General features: G+C 39.2%; 1 protein-coding gene across 2 annotated transcripts in view; it reads right to left on the bottom strand.

Moving 5' to 3' along the window:
* sbf2 (SET binding factor 2) overlaps positions 1-19,741 on the bottom strand; it is a 669,356-nt gene that overhangs the window by 17,363 nt on the left and 632,252 nt on the right. For both annotated transcript variants that reach the window (XM_078549182.1, XM_078549183.1), the window contains 7 exons: positions 19,063-19,244; positions 18,176-18,352; positions 17,311-17,412; positions 5,560-5,745; positions 4,779-4,905; positions 1,273-1,400; positions 899-1,138 (listed from right to left, as the gene is read on the bottom strand). In XM_078549182.1, coding sequence (XP_078405308.1) covers positions 899-1,138; positions 1,273-1,400; positions 4,779-4,905; positions 5,560-5,745; positions 17,311-17,412; positions 18,176-18,352; positions 19,063-19,244 — 1,142 coding nt within the window. The remainder of the gene's footprint in view (positions 1-898; positions 1,139-1,272; positions 1,401-4,778; positions 4,906-5,559; positions 5,746-17,310; positions 17,413-18,175; positions 18,353-19,062; positions 19,245-19,741) is intronic.

Genomic DNA, 19,741 nt, shown 5'->3' with positions numbered 1-19,741 from the left:
CAACTCTATCAAATTCTTTTGTCATTTTAGGCAACTCAATTAGATCGCCTCTCAACCTTCTAAACTCAAAGGAATCAAGTTCATATAACCTGCCCACATATCATTTTGTCCTAGATCATTCTGGTGAATTTGCACTGCATTCCTGCCAAGACCAATAAAGAATCAAGAACTGAATGGAATACACTTTGGAGTTTAACCAAGGGTCTGTACAAGTGAAGCATCACTTCCTTTTTTTAATTCTAGTTCTTTTAATATAAAGGCAAATACTCCATGAACCTTTTGATTACCTTCTGTACCTGCCTGCTAGCTTTTAGTGATTTGGGTATTTGGATAGCCAAAATTCTGTTCCTCCATAGTTCCTAGTTTTTCTACTATGGATGACTTCAATTTCTCCACATGGTACTTCACTTGCCATAGTTTTTCCCACTCATTTATCTATGTCTCTTTGCAACTTGCTGCTTCTATCTGCACTATGTACTGCATCTGTGTGCAACTAAGTTATCATGCCTTCTAACTTATATACATAATAACTTAAAATAAACTATTGAGAATTGCATTCATTTTAAAGACATATATCCAGGAAAAATTATTTCTCTGTAATGTTGTTTTAGCTTTTTTGTGCATTCAGCTAGTTACTGATCCACATAAGAGTGACATCTACATTGATTCTTTAAAACACATTTGAAAAGGGAACATCCCAGTCACAAGTGTTAACGTAATTAGTTTTCCACACTTATGGTAATATCACCATGTATTAGTGAGTCAAACCTGATAGGTCATCAGCAAATGCATTTGTCAAATAAAACTCTGCTACCCTTACACCCATTAATTGCTCTGTTATTCTTATTTAGTACCACGAGAAGAAAGTAATTAGTATTTAGGCTCTTTTTGTTTCTACCTCAAGGAGTTTGGTAATGGCGTCCGGCTGTACTTTGCTGACATTGTCGTAACAGGGCCACACTACTTTTCTGTGGGTTTGTGGAACTGAACCATCAGTCTGCTCTAGGTCCTCAGTAGCACCTGGTTTTACAGTCACCATGTCCCACTCATAGGAAGGACCACTGGAAAGTGTCTCTCCTGTGTAGTAATCCCACTTCTTCAGAGCAGAAACGTTTATGCAGGGCCTTAGTACATGTTTCTACAAAGAAGAATTTATTGTATTATTTAAAAGGAACTAGAAATGAAAACACAAAATGTGTGCATTCAGATTTCATACTGATGAAAATAATTACAAAATAATTGATCAAATGGACAATTATATAAATAACATACCTCCCCTTCTTCAGGATTATACAGATAGCTGAAGAAAACAGGTCCTTTCTTGTGAATTCTGTCAATACATTCCCAAATACAGATTCCTTTTTTTGCCTGTTTGTCAACCTTGTCCTCAAATAAAATTCCTAGTGAAAGGGATCAGTATCCACATTACTTTTAACTCAAATAATGATTCTTACAGAAGTAAAACAATTCAGGAGATAATTTATGAACACAAATCTTCATAACAAAGCTCAGAATATTCTTAATCCAATGTTTAAATTCACAGCAATGACTAGGGGTAGTTTAAATTCTCCTTTCCTTCCTTGGGATTGGTTTTATTCATTTAGGACCCAGAAAGATTTGAATTCAGGCTACACCAAATCAATAATCAGATGAGTGGGATACAAATTTTGTGAATCATTGATCAGTATGTATAGGAATCCTCCATTTCCAAACGTTTATGCTTAATCAAAACGTAGCATCAGAGGAAACCACTAAAGAGTATTTCTACTAATGGAAAATAAGGGGGTCTCAATGAGCTGTTTTTATTTACGAGGATAGTAGGATTGTGTCATCACAGTTAAAAAAAGACACAGAATGATGCAGTACAGGAGGCTGTCATTTGGCCCATCAAGTCTACACCAGCTCTTTCAAAGAGCAATCCAGTTAGGCCCACTCTTCCCATATCCCTGCAATTTTTTCTCCTTCAAGTATTTATTTATCCAATAATATTACATCCACTACTTATGTTACTCTTAGTTAGGGAACTAAGAGAGGAAAGCTTGTCACATTTCCACTTCACTGATCACGGTGCAGCTTAATTGCAAACACATTGATTTAAATTTGCTTTCAGTTAAAAAGTACGGCAGGTGTTAGCAATATAATATTATAACTAGCAATACATCCATCCATCTATTTTCACACCGCTTCTCCTGATGAAAGTCGTGTGGCAGTAAGCTGAGCAGGGCCAACCAGACTTCCCTTTCCTCAGCCACAGATTACAGCTCCTCCTGGGGGATTCCCAGTTGTTACCAGGCCAGCTGAGAGATGTAATCCCTCCAGCATGTACAGGTTTGGCTTCAAGGTCTCTGCCTAGTGGGCTGTGCCCGGTACAGCTCCAGCGGGAGCCTACCAGGGGGCATCCTTATCAGATGCCTGAACCACCTTAACTGGCCCCTCTCAATCCGCAGGAGCAGCAACTCTACTTCAAGGCTCTCCCAGATTGCTGAACTCCTCACCCTGTCCCAGATAGTACACCCAGAAACCCTGCAGAGAAACCTAATTTCCGCTGCTTGTATCCGCAATTTTATCCTTTCGGTCATCACCCACAGTTCATGACCATAGGTGAGGATGGGGGCATAGATCGACCGGTAAACTGAGAGCTTCATCCTAACACCCAACTCCCACTCACCACCACTATATTATTGCAATATAATATTGTAACTATCACTCAAAAGCTCCTTATTGAGCTATCCAGTCTTACATGTCAAAAACATGTATTGCATGTTATGGGTGACAGTAATTTCTGTGCCATTTCTTGGACTGGAAATGTACAAGAATGGCTGGGATTTCACAGTCAATGGCAAGAGCACCAGCTCGAAGAAAGCTGTTCACAAAGATCTAGTGATCTCCATGGTGTAGATTTTCCCTTTCCCAATGCCCGTTTGAATCTGATGCCAAGTCAAGGTGTTCTCCAGGAATCCACAGCAGTGATGTCATCAAGAGGGTAAGTAGCGAATCATATTAAGTATTCTCTCAGAGAGCAAATCAAGAAGTAAATGCACTAAATGTTTCACTTTTAATCAAAAATTTTACCGAGTGAAGTAAATCATTGGGGCATGCACATTGGATTAAGGTACAGGCCGAAATATCATAAACTAAAAAAAATTAAAACTGTAATTAAATTATAATGGAGAAATTAACATTCCACAAATATAAAATTAGCTCGAGAGGCATGGGGGCTGTTAAGGATTAATTATGAACTTAGTGCTCTGCTAAAAACCGAGCTAGACCTGATTCAACAAGGTACAACATTTTCAAAGGTTTTTACAGCAAGATAAATAGTCTAAAAGAGCAAGTTTTCATGAGTTCAATTATTTCTTTTTGATTAAAGTCCGGAGTTGGGGCAAGAACTTCAACAGCTCATCCAATGGGTAAACACAGAATCACTGACAGAAATCTCTGGATTTTCATGTTTAAAAGTGCATGTGTGGACTCCAGAATTTGCTGTCAGTTTCAGAGGAGTAATGACTGTGAATGCTGACAGATTTTGCTGTCAGTATCACTGCAAAATGTGGGCCATAATTCATCAAAATCGATCACCAAAATCGAAATGTCTTATTTTAGAAATAGTTTATGATCAGCAGTATAACATGATAACAATTCAGTACATAGAACATTCTTGATATGCATCAATCATATCCTCATGACATCCCAAAGTGCTTTACAATGAATTACTGTTGAAGCACAGGCACCCTTGTTACATAAGCAAACACAACAGCCAATTTACACAGAACAAGATTCTACACACAGTAAATAAATGAATGATCAGATAATCTGATTTTAGTGATTTTTGTTATGGACGGATGTTGGCCAACACATCAGGAAAACCTGCTGCATTACTTCAAACAATGCCATAAGATTGTTTTCATCTGCCTGAGCAGACAGATGATTTGACATCCCATCCAAAAGACAGGTTTTCCAAAAATGCAGCATTCTCTCAATACTGTACTCTTAATGCTAGATTGTGTACTCAGGCCTTCTGACTCGAGGAAAAAAGTGCTGCCACCTGAGCCAACCTAACAATGATATTTTTACTAATATATTTAATCTGTTCATTAAAATTACAAAGTCTGGAATGGTGGCCTATTTTACAAAAGTGTCACTCCATTTGTGATACTCTTTTCATATTATAGTTACCTAGGTAGTTACTGGATGTGTTCCTTAAGCCCAACCATGGATGGACTATCTTAAAGGGTTGAGCATTATTGGAGTTTAGCAAATATATTTTGCAGTTGAAGACATTGAAGAAACAATTAAAGATTACTCTGTGAGATTACCAGGTCAGAAAAAGGGTAAGGGAAAATGGTTCAGGGGAGCTCAACTAGGTTTGCCAAAGATTAGGAAAAATCCACTGATCAAAATAATTTCCATCAACATTAGCTGCCTTAATGCTTGCAAAACCAAGCATGCAAGAAGAGACCTGGCTAGTTACTCGGTGGCACAGCTGGTAGACAGAGCCATCCTGAGGATGTGATAAAATTATATAAAAATGTAAGTTCTTTTTTTCTCAATAATTTATGAATAGTGTATTACTGTATCCATTCATGCAAAAAAAATCTAAGCTACAAATTAGGGAACAATAAAGTCCGTTTCATACACTTAACATAATTCAGAGCTCTTAGAAAGAACTTTGGAAAGCTAACACAAATATTTTGACTTGGTTCTGCTTCTGCTTTAGTTGCGTCGGCATCACAGATTTATATCCATGTTCCGCCAACATTTATATGGTTAAAACATACCATGTTCTAGTCTTTCATAATCAGAGTCAAGCAGGAAGGTTTTGTAGCGATTGGACACATAATGGTAGGCCAGGAACTTCAGATAATACTGGTTGAACTCAAACTCCATTGGATACTGGTGATGAATCTATGGGAAAAATATAATTCAAGAAGCATAATGTGGACCAAAAAATGCAGAAACCAATAATCTGAACTAGAAATAGAAAGTGATGGAAATTCACAACAGGTGTGACAGAATCTGAAGAAAATGATAGGCTAACGTTCCAGGTAGTTATCTTTTTAAACCAGAATTGACAAGATTCTCTTCTTGAAGCATTAACCTGTGTTAACATATAAGATAACACACAAGCTCAGTGGTGCTCAATTTCTGGGGCATTGCAGCATTTCAGTTCAAATCACCATTCAATCAGGGAAGCTAAGTTGTCTGTGCGATAATGTTCACCAGGAACAACTCCCACCAAGATGGCATAAAAACACCCCGAAGAACCTAACACAATTAGAAAAAAATCAGCACAATTTCAGAACATAAATATAATAAATCAGTTTGGCAATGTTTTTGAACCCTTTGCTGCATTAGCACACCTGTGGGCTAAAGTGGCTTTAATTCTATTTTTTTCAAATGCAACCACCCACACACTGCTAAGTTTAGTTTTGATCTAGCTTTAATTTGTACATGTACAGTGATAAACTTTAATGTGGCTTTGAAGTGTTTAATGTATTTCTGCACCTTCATTTTCTTACACAAAATTTATCTGTAAAAAAAAAATCAAGTTTCCTTTACCTGGTGTACACAGTCCAAAAACTGCAGGAAGACTGGAGCAAAGCCACTTCCCTGACTATTGGGAGTTAGATTACTACGTTGGCTGAACTTGTGGCCAAAGGACAACCATTCCTTTTCGATCAGTGTTTTAAAACCATCGAGTGTTCTGTAGAATGGATCACACAACAACTGCACCAAAGAAACCACCTTGAAAAGGAAGAAGAAAAGATACTTGAAGGGACAGGCAAAGTATCCATAGAGCTTTATACGCTGATGAACTGGTAAATTATAAGATTGCGTCACCTCAGATGTAATGGTATATTAAAGCTAGAGAGAAACATCTCCACCTATTGAATCACCTAGTGCTGTGTTATCTTACAAAGACATTAAATTCAACCTGAAACATAAGTGTTTAAAAACAGATTATTTGGTTACATAAGTTATTATAATTAAAAGCGTTCCACTTTCAAACCATATTTTCTGGCAGGTTTTGGTAAAATCCAAAATATATGATTTATTTCAGTGTTTCCTATTACTTTTAAAGGCAAGCATTTGCATTCAAGGCATGCTGTAAATTGTTCATATTATTTAACAAAGTGCTTAGTCATACAAAAATAGAAAGTTCCCATCATTTTAGCTCTTAGCTTTTGCTGTCTTCACCCTAAGATCTGGAATTTCCCCATAACCTCTCTGCCTCTCTCTCCTCCTCTATGATGGTCCCTAAACCCTACTTTTTTGATCAAGCTTTTGGTCATCTGTCCTGTTATCACCTTCTGTGTCTTGGTGTATTATTGATATCATTCTTGCTAAGCATCAAGAGACATTTTACTCTGTTAAATGGGCAATAAAATTTAACTTGTTTTATTCCCCATAAACAATTTCTAAATGTGAGAGTTGTTGCAATGGTGTAACAATTGGAACTGAGGGTGTGCAAGAGGCCAGAATTGGAGGAATACAAGTATCCTGGAGGGTTGTAAGACAGGGGGAGGTTACAGATTTTAAAATTGAGGCATTAGTGGATTGGGAGCTAACTCAGATCAGTGAGCATAGTGATGGATGAGCAGGATTTCGTGCAAGTTAGAATATGGACAGTAGAGTTTTGGATGAGTTTACGTTTATGTTGGATGGGAGATGGATGGCTGGCCACAAAAGCATTGGAATAGTCAGGTCTAGAGATAACAAAGACAAAGATGAGGGCTTCAGAAGCAGATCAGCTGAGGCAAAGTTAGATGCTGTGGGGCAAGATGGAAGTAGGCGGTCTTGGTACAGAAGATAATTTGATCATAAGCTCAGCTCAAGTTAAATATGTCACTGAAGTTGTGACTGATCCGGTTCAGGTTTGGACAATTGCCAGGGAGAGAAATACAGATGGCTTGGGAAAGAGCTTGTGGTGGGGATAGAAGACAAAAGCTTTCTCAGTAATTAGCTGGAGGAAATTTCTGTTCATCCAGTGCTGGATGTCAGACAAGTAGTATGACAAATTAGAGACAACATAAGGATTGAGCAAGGTTGTGCTGAGGTAGAGCTGAGTGAAATCTGATGTGTTTTTAGATGCTGCTGCTGAGGGGCAGCATGTAGATTAGAAATAGGAAGGGGCCAAGTAAATATTGTTGGGGGACTCCAGAAGTAACAATGAGGGAGAGGGAAGAGAAGCTATTGCAGATAAATTTGCTGGCTATGACTGGATTGATAAGAATGGAACAGTGAAGACAGTACCATCCAGCTGGACGATGGAGGAGAGGTGTTGGAGGACGATGCTGTGATTAACTTGGCAAAGGTGGCAGACAGGTAGAAAATGATGAGAAGGGGCAGTTTATTATAGGCACATAGGAAGTAATTTCTGACTTGGATAAGGGCTATTTCAGTGCTGTGGTGGGAGTGGAAGCATGATTGGAGAGACTCAAACATGGTGTTGTGGGGAAACTGAGCACAGATTTGTGAGGCAACAACATATTCAAGTATTTTGGAGAAGAAAGGGAGGTTGAAGATGGGTGGTAGTTTGCAAGGACAGAGGAGTCAAAGGTGGGTGCTTGGGGTGAAGGGTGATGATGGCAGATTTGAAGGGGAAGGGACAGTATCTGGAGAGAAGAAAAAGTTAACAATTAAGATGGGGGTCAAGAAGGGAAATCGAGTGGTCAGCAGCTTGGTGGGAGCAGGAGGTGATCTCATGGTCAAGCTGAGTGCCGTACCAGGGTGAGAGAGCGAAAAGGTCTTAATGGGAACATAAGAATCAAAGGTGGAGTCTAGGATGTGGTTGAGTAGATCTATAGGCCAGAATTTTTCCGTCGGCGAGTTGGGGGCGGGGCCCACTTGCCGATGCGGGATGACGTCGGGAGGAACCCTCGACATCATCCCACCCCATTTAAATATTCAGGAAGGTGGGTGGACAGCGAAATCAGCCAATTGAGGCCATTGACAGGATAATTAACCCAATTAAAGGACCTGCTCATCCAACCTTAAGGCTGGCGGGCAGGCCAGGAGCCCCAGCGGGCTTCTGAAAAAACATGAAACCTCATCCACTGGCGGGTTGAGGTTTCATGTCTGTTTTTAAAAACTTTAATAAACTTTATGTAATATTTATTAACATGCCCTATCTCGTGTGACATTGTCACATGAGGGGGACATGCTCATAATTTTTTTATTTTGCTATTTTTTAGGTTTATTAAACTTTCAGCGCTCTCCCTGAGACAGCACTTAGTCTCAGGGAGCAGTGTGCTCTTTCGCACGTATGTGCAAAAGAGCGCACTTTGACAGTTGGGGAATCCACCCCCCCCCCCACCCCACCAACCCCCCCCCCCCCCCCCCCCCCCCCCGACACAGGAAGTGCATAGTGCTTCCCGTCGGGCAGTCCGCCCACTCAAAATGGTGGCGGGGCCTGTTTCGGCAGTGGAGTTCGGCTGCCCGCCTGCCGCCGAGCCAGTGGGACCCGCCTGCCCATCGAGGGCTAAATTCTGCCCATAGTTGCAGAATTGTGGTGGTGATTGGAAAGCCAAAGGCTAGACATTGGGAATTTGAAAATGCAGTTACAAGAGACTTGGAGTACTTCCAGATCTGCCTCAATATACATTAGTTAACTCAGTACAGAGCAACAATTGAACGTGAGAATTCCCTGGTTCATGCAGCTAGCTACTCGTTGGTTAAACATATTGACGATCAGAACGGTAGCTAGAAAACTGGCTATGTAACAAAGTCAAATGGTGTTGTGAAGATAAATGCATGCAGATATGAACATAAAGGCTCAAGATTCTGATAAGTGAATTTATCAAGTTAAAATTACAGTTAGTGAGGTGATAAATTACATTCAAGTACAGTGTTTACAGATGGTATTAAGCACCAAGGATTACTCTTTAAATCAAGGAATAATGATATTAAGTAAATTTGGGTGAAAGAACTAAAATTAGTTTAAGATGCAGAGGTTATTTCTTTGTTGTATGAATGAAACCTTAGGACTGTACTAAGTGTGGTTATGTCAAAAGGAATCAAGCATCTGAGGAAAAATAAACACTAAGAAAGTTTATTTTATTGTATACACATGCCTAATGTATCTCCTCAAGTAAGTGGTATGAAATTGCTAAATATTAGACACGTACTTAAAAATAAGTTTTGCTTTTGAAGATTTTATGCAGTTGAAATATATTTTTTTTTAATTGATTTGTTCAAGGGATGTGGGCGTTGCTGGCTAGGCAACATTTATTGCCTATCCCGAATTGCCCTTGAGAAGGTGGTGGTGAGCTGCCTTCTTCAACCGCTGCACTCCATGTGGTGTTGGTACACCCACGGTGCCATTAGGAAGGAAGTTCCAGGATTTTGACCCAGCGACGATAAAGGAGCAGCGATGTATTTCCAAATCAGGATGGTATTTGACTTGGAAGGAAACTTGCATGTGGTACTGTTTGCACGCATCTGCTGCCCATGTCCTTCTGAGTGGTAGAGGTCACGGGTTTGGAAGGTACCACAGAAGGAGGCTTGGTGAATTGCTGCAGTGCATTTTGTAGATAACATAATCTGCTGCCACTGTGCGTCAATGGTGGAGGGAGTGAATATTTAAGGTGATGGATGGGGTTCAATTAAGCAGGCTGCTTTGTCCTACAAACATATGAATTAAGAGCAGCTGATGATGTCGACCTTCTTAAGTGTTGTGGGAGCTGTACTCATCCAGGCAAGTGGAAAGTATTCCATCACACCCCTGACGTGCCTTGTAGATAGTGGACAGGCTTTGGGGAGTCAGGAGGTGAGTTACTCACTGCAGAATTCCCATCCTCTGACCTTTTCTTGTAGCCACAGTATTTATATAGCTGGTCCAGTTCAGTTTCTGGTCAATGGTAACCCCCAGGATGTTGATAGTGGGGGATTCAGCAATGGTAATGTCATTGAATGTTAAGGAGAGATAGTTAGATTATCTCTTGTTGCAGATGGTAATTGACTCGCACTTGTGTGGTGTCATGAAGCTATAATGTATATAATGTTATTGGAAGTTTTTTTTTTAAATGGAGGTTTAGGCTATGGGTGTGTCTGTGTGTGTCTTAATTGGATTAAAGCCAGCTAGTCTGGGTGCTTTGATGTACAGTAGTTTTGAGATGTAAACAGAGGTAGAGGTACATTTGCATTTTGTCGAATACAGTATTTAAAACTGGGTGTGAAACCTTGCTGGGAGACACCAAGCAATATGTTTATATTACTGATAAAATTGGTACTGTGAAAGGGGTTTTATTGTTAGAAGAAGTGGAGTTCAAAGGGCTGGTGATACAATGAAAATTTACATTCAAAGAGACGTGCTGGGTATAACCTATGGGGAGTTTGTGTGTGCAAGGTAGAGGCATGTAACATCAAAGCAGCTGTAAGCCTACAACTGTCTGCAAAGGAGCCAAATTGAAAGGAACCTCATTTTGAATTTGTAAGGTGAAAAATGCTTTGCCTGATGTCTTGTTAAATCTATTGGTTATTGTTGCCGTAGTGGAGAATAATTTGGAAATTTCTTAAAAGTTATGGTAGTAGTAATTTGTAGCCATGTGTATATGTTTAATTTGTTGTAAATTAATAAATATCTCATTTAGTTTGATATAAAAACCTCTCGAGAACTGGTGGTCTTATTCCTGAATTTAGAGCTGCATCTCAAACATACCAAGGTTATGACAAGTTGTTTAAAGTTTTCCTCTGGGATTTTAAATAGCAGCCTTTAGCAACTGCTATGCCATCATACGTGGCATGAATGTTACTTGCCACTTATCAAACTTAGTGAGAAAAATAATCTTCAATGAATACAATGATAATACATGAAGCATTGGTAGTGATTGCTGACTAAACTGTGAACAGAAGGGATGCAATAAGCCTCGCAAACCATCCCAAATTTCCACATTAGATTAAGAATTTTTGGGATGCTTATCAGTATGTGTAAAACAAAACTACGGAGCAAGCGTATTATAAGTTTAGAAAATTTGAGTTGATAATCTTCGGTAAGGTTATTACATGTACTACTGCAAGACAAATAAACTCATCACACGCTATAACCTCTCTAGTTTGGAAATCAGAAGTCTGGAAACCCTAGTTGCTCAGAATTTTTTTGAGCAGATCCACTGGCTCGCCATTAGATTGTTCAGGCTCTGCAACAAATTCAGAAGGCTCAACTGAAGCGGCGACTGTGTTGCGTGGGAAAACGCAGCGCAAGGTTACATACTCACTCGATGTCTTATCTCTCTCTCAGTCTGATTCTCCAGACCCCTCTCGTCAGTTTATTTCTCCAGGGGGCAGGATTTTCCTGTTGGTGAGCGAGGGGCGGGGCCCACTCGCTGACGCGTAAAATGATGCGCAGTGACGTCGGGTGGAACTCCCGATGTCACCATGCCCCATTTAAATTTTCAGGTAGGCGGGGGCTCAGCAAAATCAGCTGTGACACCTGTCAATGGCCAATTGAAGCCACTGACAGAGTAATTAAACTAATTAATGGACCTGCCCGTCCAACCTTAAGGTTGGCAGGCAGGCCAGGAGCCCTGGCGGGAATTAGAAAAAGCATGACCTCATCCACGGGCGGGATGAGGTTTCATATAGGTTTTAAAAAATTTAATTAAAGTTTTAAAAAAAAATTATGGACATGTCCCAACTCATGTGACAGTGTCACATGAGGGGACGTGTCAGGGAATTTTTTTTTCTATTTTTAATACTTTTGACAGTAGAGCCGATCTCCCTGAGGCAGCACTTAGCCTCAGGGAGATGAGTGCGTTCTTTCCTGCGCATGTGCGAAAGAGCGCACTCTCAGGTTTAGTGATTACCCCCGCCCGCACAGGGAGCGGTCAACGCTTCCTGGTGGATGTCACGCTGGGCGGGCCTTAATTGGCCCTCCCACGTAAAATGGCGCCGATTGGAGACGCGCCTGTGCGCGCTCACACTTCAACTTCGCCCCCGACGGGGGGAAAATCTTGCCCCAGATTTCTCTCCCTCACTATCTTTCCCTCTGTATGTGTTTTTCTCTCTCTCCCCACTCTTGCAGCAGTGCTTTTGAGCAGACCCAAACATTCCCAGGATATAGTTCTTTTTTAACCTTCAAAATGGCATCTAAGCGCATCAAAACATAGACATGTTATGCTTACAATATCTGAAAAGGTGGGAATCGTACAGAAAATAGATGAAGGTTCTTCAGTGAAAAATTTGTGTGAGGCATATGGTGAGGGTGCTCAACAGTTTATAACATTAAGAAGCTGCGTGAAAACATGGGAGATACAGTATTTGGATAAGTAAAACAACTTTTATTACTGCTTTAGAATGTTTCATCACTTCTTTTGTTTCAGGTGAATATTCATATCTATGGTGCTTTCCGGTTCACACTCTTGTGATTAGGCATTCTAACGTCATTCCATAATCCAGAAAATTCCAAAATCCAGAAATTACTTGGCCCCAAGCGTTCTGGACTGGAGAGGTAATAGTGTATCTGTTTTGTTAGCAATGCATTCCAGCTTATAAGTGCTGTAGATAATCAAAAGAGCAGGATTGTAGATAATAATAAAGGTAACAAATTCATGGATTTTAAAAATTCCATGAAATGCGGGTGACTTTTGGAATGCATAAAATGAAAGAATAACTGTTAATGCTAGCACTCATGAAATCAATATCTAATAGAAAGCATACTAATATTTGTCGTAAAAATTGCAGAGAGAATTTAAGTACAGAATGCACTGAACTGCTGTATACACTTATAAATCCTCCTTCCATTGACTAGAGTTATAAGTGCTGATGGAAATTTTGTTCAAGACAATTATTTTGATGTAAACTGAACTCATGTAACAAACTTATTTTAAAGGGCTGTTTTACATTGTATTGACTCAGTTTACTATAAAACAATATAAAATGTGGTCATTCTAAAACATAAAAACCCTCTTCATTTTAATTTAGACTCTGGGGTATTCTTAAATCCACAAAAATGAAACACAAAGGGCTAAAACAAGTGCCTAAAATTATTTTACTTTTTCCAACTCTAAAATAAAATGCAAATGTTAATTTAAAAACATTAACTAATTCAATGGTGTTGGTAGCATTATTATGGTATAACAGACTTTGAAAATACCAGTGCACAAGTAATGAACGCCTTGTTATATTTCAGTTACTTTCTTCTATTTTTATAATTGTAAATATTTGCAATATCAGGTCTCACTCACTTACTTTTCCAGAACAGCTTCATCCAATTCAGGGTTGCAGGAACTCGGAGCCTATCCTGACAGGCAATAGGCACTTGGCGGGTTACACTCAGGACGGGACACTAGTCCATCACAGGGCACGCACTCCCACGCACGCACACTAGGGGACAATTTACCGTAGCCAATGCACCTAACCAGCACGTCTTTGGATGGTGGGAGGAAACCGGCAGAAACTCACGCAGACACGGGGAGAACGTGCAAACTAATATCAGGTCTCAAAAGCTCCAAAATCATTTGAAATTGAAATGAAACAACACTTTTTTAAAAAAGTAATGTTAATTAAATAATGAAACCAGAAACCGTACTATTATTCACTTCTACTAGTTATACGGCAGCTCCTATTGAGCTGACAGACCCACTTCAATCTTTATCTAGAGAAAATAGAATTTATGAACGGCTCACAAGAATCCTCAAGGCGGCCTCACTCTAAATTCTATTCAAAGACTTCAATCTCACATGTGTATGCTACACTGGCTGTTGACGTAAAACTGAAATTTCTTCGCATTGAACTAAATATGCACTGTAGCTGGCCTGCACAGCATAGTGAAACTTGTATTAGTCACCAGTTGTCAATTCCATCAAAATACCGCTTCCATACTGTGAAGCAATGTTGCAAATTCGCAGTTCAATGTGTGGATTTACTATTAGAGATCACTGAACATAGCAGCCACACCAATTGGTCAGTGGAACTGGTGACAAACTGGACTCAATTTTAAAGCAGCATAAATGTGACAGTGGAGTCTCAGAAGAGGAAAAAATAGATGGCACAGAAGACAACAAGACAGAATATGCCAGAAGATAAACAACTGAATGTAAAATTGGAACAACACAGACAAAACAAATTTGAATATTTAAAGCAAGCTGGTTGTAAGGAGAATGAATCTCTACAGCTGAGGTGATTTTACTACCAAGTATTTAACCTTGCATGCAGCAGAACCAATTACAGTAAAAAAAAACTTCTTTATCGCTCTGGAGGCAGATGACATACACTGATTTCAAAGTCTGTGGTAGACACTCACCACTGAAATCCCTGTATTGTGCCACTGAAGAATATATTTGACTTATTCCTGCAGGGAGTTAATGTTTACTGGGCTCTGCAGCCAAACTCTTCAAAAATAGTTTTCCAATCGAATTCATGACATAAACAGAAAATGAGCACACAAACTATGTCCTGGGACAAATATATATTAAAAGTACTAACAAGGAAAATTCTCTTCTTTAAAAGCACAAAATGGAATCAATGATCTTACTTGGCAATAATTTACAACTGTACATACTAAATGTATATTTGGTTACAGAGGGATCACAGGCAAGAAAATGTAAAGGTTTGCTCTGGCATGTAGGAAGATTTACTAACAGTAAAAAAAATTTTAAATATGCAATGTGATTCCAAAGTAAGGTGTATTTAGTCTGCTGCAACTGATTTCAAGAGTTTTGAAAAATGGAAAAGGAGCATCCATTATCCTTTGAAGAATCATATTCCAATGTTGTTTTAAAAGCTGATGACATAATGTTGGATTATCCTATGAGGTAATTCCAGAAAAAAACACTGGCAGAAAAAAGGGAGAAGTCTAACCATGGGGAATTTGGTCAAACACGATCAGCAGTGTGGTGAGCTGAAAGTTATGGGGTATTGAGAAAATTGGCGGTTATTCACAAACGTTACGAGCTACAATACTGGACCAGATTTTGTGGTGATAATGACGGCAAAACCATCAGTGGTCAGTGTCATTACTCCACTGAAACTGACAGCAACATAGGGAGTTCAGATGTCTACGCTCCTCCAAAGGATACGATGTAGGGTTTCCCTCAGGCTGCTTTCTCCCTTGCAATCATGAATTGATGAGAACTTCCATTTTAACACTGTTAGTTTTGTTGCAAAAAGCCTGAAAAGAGTTACACCTGGTTGAATGAGTGTGATTGGGTTTTTAACAGTGTACTAACTTCATAACTATTGCTAAACACCTTTACTGGCCCTGAAAAGTTAATTTTATATTTATGGAGTTTCGCATTTCTCCATAGTATTGGCATTCTCCATATTAGCATAGATAGAAGATTGGAAAACTAACAGGAAACAGAGTCAGGTCAAATGGGTCATTTTCAGTAAGGAAAGTAAGCTGTGAGAAGGACACAAAGAGCCTGCAAAGGGATATAGGTAGATTAAGTGAGTGGGCAAAAATTTGGCAAATGGAGTATAATGTAGGAAAAGGTGAGGTTGTCTACCTTGTAGGGGAGAACAGAAAAGCAAATTATTATCTAAATGGAGAGGGACTGCAGAATGCAAAGGTACAGAGGATCTGGGTGTCCTTATACATGAATTACAAAATGTTAGCATGCAGATACCGCAAGTAATTAGGAAGGCAAATGGAATTTTAGCCTTTTCTTTATTCTTTGATGGGATGTGGGCGTCGCTGGCAAGGTCAGCTTTTGTTGCCCATCGTTAATTCTCCTTGAACTGAGTACTTGCTTGGGTATTTCAGAGGGCAGTTAAGAGTCAATCACATTGCTTTGGATCTGGAGTCACATATAAACCAGACCCAGTCAGGATTGCAGATTTCCTTCCCCAAAGGACGTCAATGAACCAGGTGGGTTTTTATGACAGTCACTGATAGTTTTGTGCACCACTACTGAGAATAGCTCTCAATTTCAGATTTTATTGATTGAATTTGATCTCCATCAGCTGCCAGTGATTTGAACTCATGTTCCAACAGCATTAACCTGGGTCTCTGGAGTACCAGTCCAGTGACATTACCGCAAGTCCAGTGGCATTACTATTACGCCACAGTCTCCCCTTTATTACATGGGGGATGTGATATAAAAATAAGGAAACTTTGCTACAACTGTACAGGGCATTGATGAGACTTCACCTAGAATATTCCATACAGTTTTGGGTGCCTTATTTAAGGAAAGATACTTGCACTGGAAGCAGTTGAGAGAAGGTTCGCAAGGCTGATTCCTGGTATGAAGGGGTTGTCTTATAAGGAAAAGTTGAGCACGTTGGGCCTATAGTTACTTGGATTTAGAAGAATGAGAGGTGATCTTATTGAAACACAACTTTGGAGGGGACAGAGTAAATGCTTTTTTAAAAATTTGTTCATGGGGCATGGGCATTGCTGGCTAGGCCAGCATTTATTGCCTATCCCTAGTTACCCTTGAGGAGGTGGCGGTGAGCTGCCTTCTTAAACTGTTGTGGTCCATGTGGTATAGGTACACCCACAGTGCTGTTAGGGAGGGAGTTCCAGGATTTTGACCTAGAGGCAGTGAAGGGACTGCGATATATTTCCAAGTCAGTATGGTGAGTAACTTGGAGGGGAACTTCCAGGTGGTGGTGTTCCCATCTATCTGCTGCCCTTGTCCTTCTAGATGGTAGTGGTTGTGGGTTTGGAAGGTGCTGTCCAAAGGGGGCTGGTGAGTTCTTGCAGTGCATCTTATAAATGGTACACACTGTTGCCACTATGTGTTGGTGGTGGAGGGAGTGAATGTTTGTGGATGGGGTGCCAATCAAGTGGGTTGCTTTGTCATGGATGGTATCAAGCTTCTTCAGTATTGTTGGAGCTGCACTCATCACACTCCAGACAGAGGGACGGAGGGTGTTTCCCCTTGCAGGAGAATCTAGAACTGGGGGGGATGTGGGGCACAGTTTCAAAATAAGGGGTCACCCATTTTAACTGGAGATGAGGAGGAATCTCTTCCGCCAGGGGATTGCTAATCTTTGGAACTATCTATCCCAGGGAGTAGTGAAGGCTGGGTCATGAATATATTCAAGGCTGAGTTGGATAGATTTTTGTTCTACAAGGGAGTAACAGTTATGGGGAGCAGGCAGGAGAGCGGAGTTAAGGCAACAATCAAATCAACCATGATTGTATTAATCACAGAACAGACTCAAGGGACAAAATAGCCTACACCTGCTCCTTAATCGTATATTCCTATTGCTAGAAAATCCAGTTACTTGATTTTAAAAACACAATTCTGTTGGAGAGTTTTCCCGAACTAAGCACAAAACTGGAGCAGGTTCAACTTGTGCCATGTTGGAAATCTTGAAAAGTATGTGAAGAAAAAAATTTAGATGATCATTTTATATAATTACCTGTGTTGTAATGTCCATGCCATCTTCCAAGCTTACCATTACTGAGGAACCTCTCTCAAGCAGCTCTGCTATCATCACAGCCAGTTGCAATATTCGGTGTATCTGAGAAAGCAAAATTAAATCTAATGTAGCAATTATGCTGTAGAGTGACATATCAATGTAGCACATGTTTTTAATTGTATCGTCAATACAGTTCTTATGTGATACTCTTATTTTGTAAAGTTAAATTAGACCCACCATCTAAAAGCCTGGTTTTATATAGTTCACAATTCTTTCTCCTGACAAAAGGGAAAATATACAAAGTACTGATGAGTGTTTACAGTTAAAGCGGAACTAGAATAAAATACCACCCAGTCATCATTACCCCTTAGTGACATCCTAATGAACACATTCCAATTAATTTATATAGACAATAGAAAAAAATTCATTTTCTGGTGTAAATATGTATTATTCATCAGGTACATTAAGCAATACATTTGCTATTTTCAATGAACAATAGCGCCCAGCTGTGAGACAAAGATGAGCGCCTCAATTTTGGCAAATATAATCAAGTTCAGATTTTTGGTCGTAACCTAAAAAAGAGAATCACTTAAAAGCTACTTATTGGTGGTGACTTAAAATAGCTACTGCAATGATCAGACATTATATTCCTTATTGAATTTTGTTCCAAAAGCACCCTGTCCTATTCTCTAAGGAGAAAGGAAAGCCAAAAAAAACTAAGACATTTTCCAAGTTAACATTATTCAGAAGAGTGGAATGTTTCAGCATAAACCTTGCCACAGTGTTCAGTGTTTAGCAATTAAGAAAAAAATATATTTGCTAAACAATTCTGAGTAATTGCCTTTAAAATGAATGAATTAATTACCTGCAACAGCCATTCAGATTCTCCTAGTAACCTGTACAAAGTCATGTCCGCGTCATTGGGGATTGTGCTGGGTACACATGCCCTCATTAACTTTTTGAAACTGGCTTTCACCTGACGAATATCGCAGTAATCCACAGGTATCAGCTCACAGTTAACTGCAAGGTCAGGTTTAAAGCCCTGAGGACAAAGATCATGTTAGTGTTGCTAAAGGTAGTGAAACATAAAACTATTTCAATTTTGCATGGATACATTTTTAATCTTGTTTGCGGAGGACGCATAACACTGGGCAATTGTGGAGGGGAAGTATGAATGGAATAAAATAGCATAAAAATAAAGAAAAATCTTTAAAAATTTTGGAGACCTTTTCATAAACTTACACCAATGTCACTCTATAGTTAGTTCACAGGTATGAGAAAGTAGCCCAAGGTGACCAATATCCCAACTCCTTGTTGGAAACCAGGAATGCAGTGAATTGTATATGTAACTCCTTATCCTACCACTTCTTGCCATATTCACCACCTTGGTGCTGGAACTGTTATTGCAATTTTAAAAATACCATGTTGATAGCCTTTAATAGTTTCTTCACTTTTGTGTTTTATCTTCTACCTCTCTTAAAAAGAAAATTCATGCAAGTGCCCCTTTCCCAACCACAGTAAAAATGTATCTTAGAGTGTTTACGATCTAATCTAAAAATACCATGAATGTATATGTGTGATGAATACAAAAAACAATTATGCTAATACTGTATTAAATTCTATGTTTGCATATTTAACTTCGCAGTTCATTCAGTAACAACAAAACAAACCATTGTAACAGACACTACAAAACTAAGAAAATTATATTCTGGTAAATTAGTATGAAAGTAATTGATAAAGAACATAGCTTACTCTCAGCTGAGATTTTTCCCCAAACAGGTACAGTGCTGCTTGGTGTTTTAGAAGCTGGTTCTGCAGAGAATTGTCATTGCCGGCAGTCACAGGGGATTCCTTTCCTGCTAATCTTGCTCCTACATCAGTGGTTGCAAACTGGGTATTGAAGCGATTGCTCGAACGCAGGTTGGCCCACATACCTGAAGAGAAAAAAAAACTTAACTTTGAGATACACTAACATCATATATGTACATAAAACTAAATACATTTTCTTTTTGAAAACAAGACTGCTCATGAGATCTTGGCTAGGAAATTACTATTGTTGATTTTAGTGTACCAAAGCTCGATATGACAATTCCCTTGTCTGCTATTTTAAAGTAGGCACTAATTGATTTATTTAAAAGGCTTAACAACCCTGTTAAAATAGTGGACTGTAAAACATCATGCCAAAGCATTCAGCTTCATCTGCTAACAGTGGCTTCAAGTTCTTTGTGAGTCAGTTCTCAACAACTGCACTAAAGTAATATCATGAAATGGGATGAAAACAACTATTCCTAAAATTATAGTAGTGGATTTTCCAATGGAATGCTCAGACGTGGAAAAGAAGAAGCAGTGTACATTTCCAGTAGAAGAATTTGGAAAGAAATCTACAGACTAAAGAAAACAATTTTTGGTTCGCTCCCAGAAATAAATAAAT

The sequence above is a fragment of the Cetorhinus maximus genome, chromosome 9, assembly GCF_964194155.1.
Source record: "Cetorhinus maximus chromosome 9, sCetMax3.hap1.1, whole genome shotgun sequence".
Taxonomy (NCBI): domain Eukaryota; kingdom Metazoa; phylum Chordata; class Chondrichthyes; order Lamniformes; family Cetorhinidae; genus Cetorhinus; species Cetorhinus maximus.
Note: the sequence above shows the minus strand (reverse complement) of the source record. Positions and strands in the feature narration are given on the sequence as shown.